The sequence below is a fragment of the Alligator sinensis genome, unplaced genomic scaffold (assembly GCF_000455745.1).
Source record: "Alligator sinensis unplaced genomic scaffold, ASM45574v1 scaffold28_1, whole genome shotgun sequence".
Taxonomy (NCBI): domain Eukaryota; kingdom Metazoa; phylum Chordata; order Crocodylia; family Alligatoridae; genus Alligator; species Alligator sinensis.
In genome coordinates this window covers 1504234-1510131 of record NW_005842133.1, presented here as the reverse complement: position 1 = coordinate 1510131, position 5898 = coordinate 1504234, and the positions used below count along the sequence as shown (strand labels likewise).

General features: G+C 43.0%; 1 protein-coding gene across 1 annotated transcript in view; it reads right to left on the bottom strand.

The window, feature by feature from the left end:
* The window catches only part of LOC102388691, a 175686-nt gene that overhangs the window by 113190 nt on the left and 56598 nt on the right, over nucleotides 1-5898 (bottom strand). The window contains 2 exon segments of the mRNA XM_025205924.1: nucleotides 1177-1488; nucleotides 1619-1627. Coding sequence (XP_025061709.1) covers nucleotides 1177-1488; nucleotides 1619-1627 — 321 coding nt within the window.

Sequence of the window (5898 nt, the reverse complement as noted above, 5' to 3'; positions counted from 1 at the left end):
CTGCTGAAATACAAACTACCAAATATCTGCTAGAATGCATAACTAAAACATGAGAAATATCTGGTGCAGAAATACATGCTCAATTTATGCTTGCATGCATGCCTTCATCACCGCTTAAAGCAAGAATCAGCAATGCGGAAATCAAGAAAATTTCACTGACAAGATATATATTCGTGCCCGGGACAGAGGGCCAGACCTGATGAACTGTTTAGGTCCCTTCTGACCCTGGAGTACTATGATACTAAAGAAAAACTAAGTTTATCTACAGTTGGAAACCATTAAAACAGCCTAAAGCAGATTCTGGATGTAGACTCACAGCCTCAGAGCAAAGCTAGCTTCCTCAACAGACCATATATATTTCTTCATAATTCTACAATAACATAATCCAGCTCTGAGACTGAAAGACTGCTATGATTGGAGCTGGACATACCCTTCTGCTGTTTCCAAAAGCATTGACTTGCCCCCTTCTACTTCCCAGGCCTAGCACTCAGGTATCATTAACATTTGCAGTGCTTGGAATGGCTTGTTGGTCCACACTACTGTGGAAACACAGGAGGATACAGCTAATTAGATTGCAAAAAGGGGAGAAAACAATTGGAATTACCTCTTGACGTAGCCCATGTTGGCCTCGTGGTTGTGCTGGTTGCATAAGCACCTATTAAAGGAAGACAGAACAAAATGCAAGTGAGAAACAACTGTATTATGGAGATAGTGTCATTAAGGTGAAAAAGGAATCAGAAAATCAATCTGGTGTAGTGTACAAAAAAAAAAGTGAGACAATTAAGATCAATGTCAGCTGTGCTGACACCCTAATTTAACTTGAAGTGAAGACAGGGAAGGCAGAAGTTCGGATCTTGATTGGCAGAGAGGAAGTGTATCTCAATGACAAGGTTTCCACCATCAGTTACACACTCACTTCCCTGTTGTGATACAACACATGGAAAGTGAAAATCTCCACCTACTCTCAACAACTCTTCTCCTTCAGCAAGAGCAGCACACAAAACGATACTGCTACACAAACATGGCAAAGCCTATTTTTGGCATAAATCTTAACTGGGAGTGAATGAAAAGTGCTCTCAGGAGCTAGAATGCTAACTCATAAAGGAGAACATAGGAAAAGATTCTAAAATAAAAATAGGAATATAGGAATATTCTAAAATAAAAAACAGAGGTTACCTGAACAGATGACACCAGCATCTTCACTATGTCCACAGTTATGGCTTCCCCAGCCCTGGTGAGGGCATTGCCAGAGATAGCACTCATTTCCTCTGCACTGCACATCATCCAGGTGAATATACCCAGAGCCTTGACCAAAGTAGGCACTTTGCGGGGATGAAATGGCGGAGCCACATCCAAGCTGCCTGCACACAACCTCAGCATCGCTGAAATCCCAGGAATCATCACAAACCGTCCCCCAGGCTCCATTGTAACTGATTTCTACACGGCCCTCGCAACTGTTCCTTCCATTCACCAGTCGGATGGTTATTCCTTCAAAAGCACAGAAAGCAATATTTAATCTTATCACAAGCCCTCACAGTCACTTACATGTTGGCATCTTCTTACCCCTGGTATTATCACTTTCTCTTAAACACATCTGAAGTGCCCTAGGATATCCAACGGGGTATACCTTCCTGGTGAGACACCGCGGGCCCCAGAATTATAAATTCTCATTGTTTCTACAACCATATCCCAAACCTGACACATTAAGGCTTGGCAGTTGTAGTAAAGTCTTTTTGTGAGCAATCAGTGAAGACTATAGATTATAAATATAACTAATGTAAGCAAAACTACTGAGAATTACCTGTGGTAGGTGCCCATGGGTCAGAAGTGCCTGTAGTATGACGACCTGATAAAAGAGAAGAGAGCAACATTCAGTTTTATTTTAGAGGAACGTACCTTGGTGCTCAACACTGAATCCATTAAGGGAAAGCAAAAAATGGCTGTACTCTGCATACATCAGCCAGCAAAGCAGACCTGCCTGATACAAACTCCTGTTTTGATAGTATATCAATGTAACCATCAATGTGGCATGAATATTCTCAGGCCACTGACTTTTCCCAGGGCCTCTGATTTAGCACAGGACTGTTTAAATTGCACTCATTTCAACACTCTTGACCCATATGGACTCAATAATTCTTTTTCTAAAAAAACCGACACAAAGGATATCGTCCGAGGGTATGTAATTACCCCAGTTGTGTACTGAATCCTGAGTCCTTGCAGTATTAGAGTTTACGTCCTGTCCTTAAGTCACAATTGATAAGGATTCTTCTGTATACTCCATCATATGCAGTTACATAACAGAACTAACTCTCTCTCTCCTTAGGTCATGTATGATAGTAAATATTAGAAAAGCTCCTGAGATTTACCTGTTGTAGCAATCCATGGTGGAAAGGTGGTGGTAACACCTGTCAGTGCAATAGAGAACAACATGGAAATGAGGTCTACACACTAATATGGCAAAGGACAGATTCCTATACACAGTAATGTATCAGTATAGCCTTCCTTCCAGCACTGACATTCTCTAGGTCTGGCTCTTTCCTGGGTGCTTTCCGCATGCATACCATGTTAAGAAAAACAGGATGTTATGCTGCCTCATTTGGGACCATGTTACAGACATGCTTACTCATACTATGGCCAGTCTCATCCAATCTATGAGGCTCTTGTTACTTAAATCTATGACAACTACTTTCAGTAACTGGGGTTTAGGGGGACAGGGCATTCGGCTATCTTGTAATCCTGTAATCCTTTTTTCTCCAGATGGGGGCTTTCAAACTCCTTGGTTCAGGTACCACCAAACCAGTCATTTATGCCTTCTATTCTCCCTTATCATTCGGTTGATAACTGTCAGCACCTCTCCATGCTTGCCAGCGGTATAACATGCAAGGATCAACGATCTCCAGCTCTGCTCTACCCAACCTAGGCAGGGAAACATACTTCTTCCAAGTATTTTTGGAATTTCAAAGTAACTTTTGCAATTAGTACTCAGACTTTTTTGTTTTCATTATATATATTATCACTGATAATGAAATTCAAACATTAAGTGACATATTAACTGACCAACATGCAACCCCTTTGCTTTTAGTAGATTTGCCATAGGAAGCAGACTGAAATTCAGTACACAATTCTGGTGACCATGCAGGAGGAGGAAACGAATGGGGCCAACTTTATCTTCCGTTGAATTACAAGGGCAGATTGAGATTAAAGCCTGTGGTGACATCACCTCTGTTTTTGCCTGTATGGAGGGCATAGGTCTATTTAGAGACAGAGTGCCTATGAACACCTGCACTTTTCCTTCTTTGATGTAAAATACAAAGTAAAAAAATTAAGCATCCAGCTTGCATGATCAAAGCTGTTCAGAAGATCTTCATCTGCAACAACTGTACATCAAGTAGCCTACTGCACAAACTTGACAACCACCCCATTGGTGAGAGCCCCATTAGCTGATGGGGCTCCTGGCACAGGGATACATCTTGTGCCTGGGAGCCCCCATCAGCCTGGCCACACTCAATTCCACTGATCATTGAATAATTAATGGTGTGATAGGAACCAACCACAAAGTTATTATACATTTTCTGTCTAACTTTGTAGTTTATGCCTTTTTACAATGCCATTAGATGAATTAACACATGACCAGATATAAGATATGATTAAATGTTCTTTAGTGTCAGATATGTCCAGGGTAGTGCATGATGAGGAATCTTGCTGAAATACAAACTACCAGATATCTGCTAGACTGCATAAGTAAAACATGAGTAAGATCTGGTGCAGAAATACATGGTCGATTTATGCTTGTATGCATGCCTTCATCACTGCTTAATGGAAGAATCAGCAACGCAAGAGTTAAGAAAATTTCACTCACAAGATCTATATTTCAGAGCAACCTGCCAAAGTCATTCAGGTAAAAGTAAAATTAGAAAATCAAAGTAAGGGAAGGAAGAGGAGAATATGAATAGTCAAAATAAATAAAGGAGGCCTACAAACAGTAGAAGCCAGGGGCTATCACCAAGGAGGTTTACATCTCCATTGCTCAGGACTGCAGGGAAGCTGTTAAGAAGACCAAGGCAGAGATGGAGCTAGGGCTAGCGACCAAACTAAGAATAATAAAAAGTCCTTTTTCAAATACATAGGAGGTAAGAAGAAGGCAGCCAGTAACATGGGGCCCTTACAGGAGAGGCTTGGCAAGCTGCTGATTGCGGCAACCAAAAAAGCTGACCTCTTTAATGAATTCTTAGTCTCCATATTCCTGAACAGGGACCGAGACATCTCCCCCACTAGAATTGCGGATGGACCCAAGGGGAGGCACCTTCATGCAGTTCTCATGGTTTCCCACCACATTCTCTTAAAAAACCTTGGTGACTGAGGCATTGATGCCTACACAGTCCGAGGGGTGCCAAATTGGCTAGATGGTTGCTCCCAGAGAGCGATGGTGGACGGGTGGTTTTCAACCTGGAGGGATTTAGGCAGTGGAGTCCCCCAGGGCTCGGTCCTGGGGCCTCTCCTGGTCTTATGCCTTTTTTATAATGCCATTAGCTGAATTAACACATGACCAGATATAAGATATGATTAAATGTTCTTTAGTGTCAGATATGTCCAGGGTAGTGCATGATGAGGGATCTTGCTGAAATACAAACTACCAGATATCTGCTAGACTGCATAAGTAAAACATGAGAAAGATCTGGTGCAGAAATACATGGTCGATTTATGCTTGCATGCATGCCTTCATCACCGCTTAATGGAAGAATCAGCAATGCAAGAGTTAAGAAAATTTCACTCACAAGATCTATATTTCAGAGCAACCTGCCAAAGTCATTCAGGTAAAAGTAAAATTAGAAAATCAAAGTAAGGGAAGGAAGAGGAGAATATGAATAGTCAAAATAAATAAAGGAGGCCTACAAACAGTAGAAGCCAGGGGCTATCACCAAGGAAGTTTACACCTCCATTGCTCAGGACTGCAGGGAAGCTGTTAAGAAGACCAACGCAGAGATGGAGCTAGGGCTAGCGACCAGAACTAAAAATAATAAGAAGTCCTTTTTCAAATACATAGGAGGTAAGAAGAAGGCAGCCAGTAACATGGGGCCCTTACAGGAGAGGCTTGGCAAGCTGCTGATTGCGGCAACCAAAAAAGCTGACCTCTTTAATGAATTCTTAGTCTCCATATTCCTGAACAGGGACCGAGACATCTCCCCCACTAGAATTGTGGATGGACCCAAGGGGAGGCACCTTCATGCAGTTCTCATGGTTTCCCACCACATTCTCTTAAAAAACCTTGGTGACTGAGGCATTGATGCCTACACAGTCCGAGGGGTGCCAAATTGGCTAGATGGTTGCTCCCAGAGAGCGATGGTGGACAGGTGGTTTTCACCCTGGAGGGATTTAGGCAGTGGAGTCCCCCAGGGCTCGGTCCTGGGGCCTCTCCTGGTCAACGTCTTTATCAGCGATTTAGATGCGAGTGTGGGAAGCACGCTGTCCAAATTCGCTGACGACACCAAGTTGTGGGGTGAGGTGGGCACACTGGAGGGGAGAGACAGAATATAACTATGTGTAAACAAATTACAGAGGTGGGCGGATGAGAATAAGATGGAATTCAATGCAGACAAGTGCAAGGTGATGCATCTAGGGAGAAGGAGCCAGCAACACAACTATAGGCTCGAAAACACCTTCTCATCAACACAGTGGCAGAAAGGGATCTTGGAGTCATTGTTGACTCGAGGATGGACATGAGCCACCAATGCAGGAAACCGTCAGAAAAGCTAACTGCACTGTGTCGTGCATCTACAGATGCATCACAAGCAGGTCCAAGGAGGTGATCCTTCCACTCTATGCAGCATTGGTCAGGCCACAGTTGGAGTACTGCGTCCAGTTCTCTGTGCTGCACTTCAAGAGGGATCTGGTTAGCAT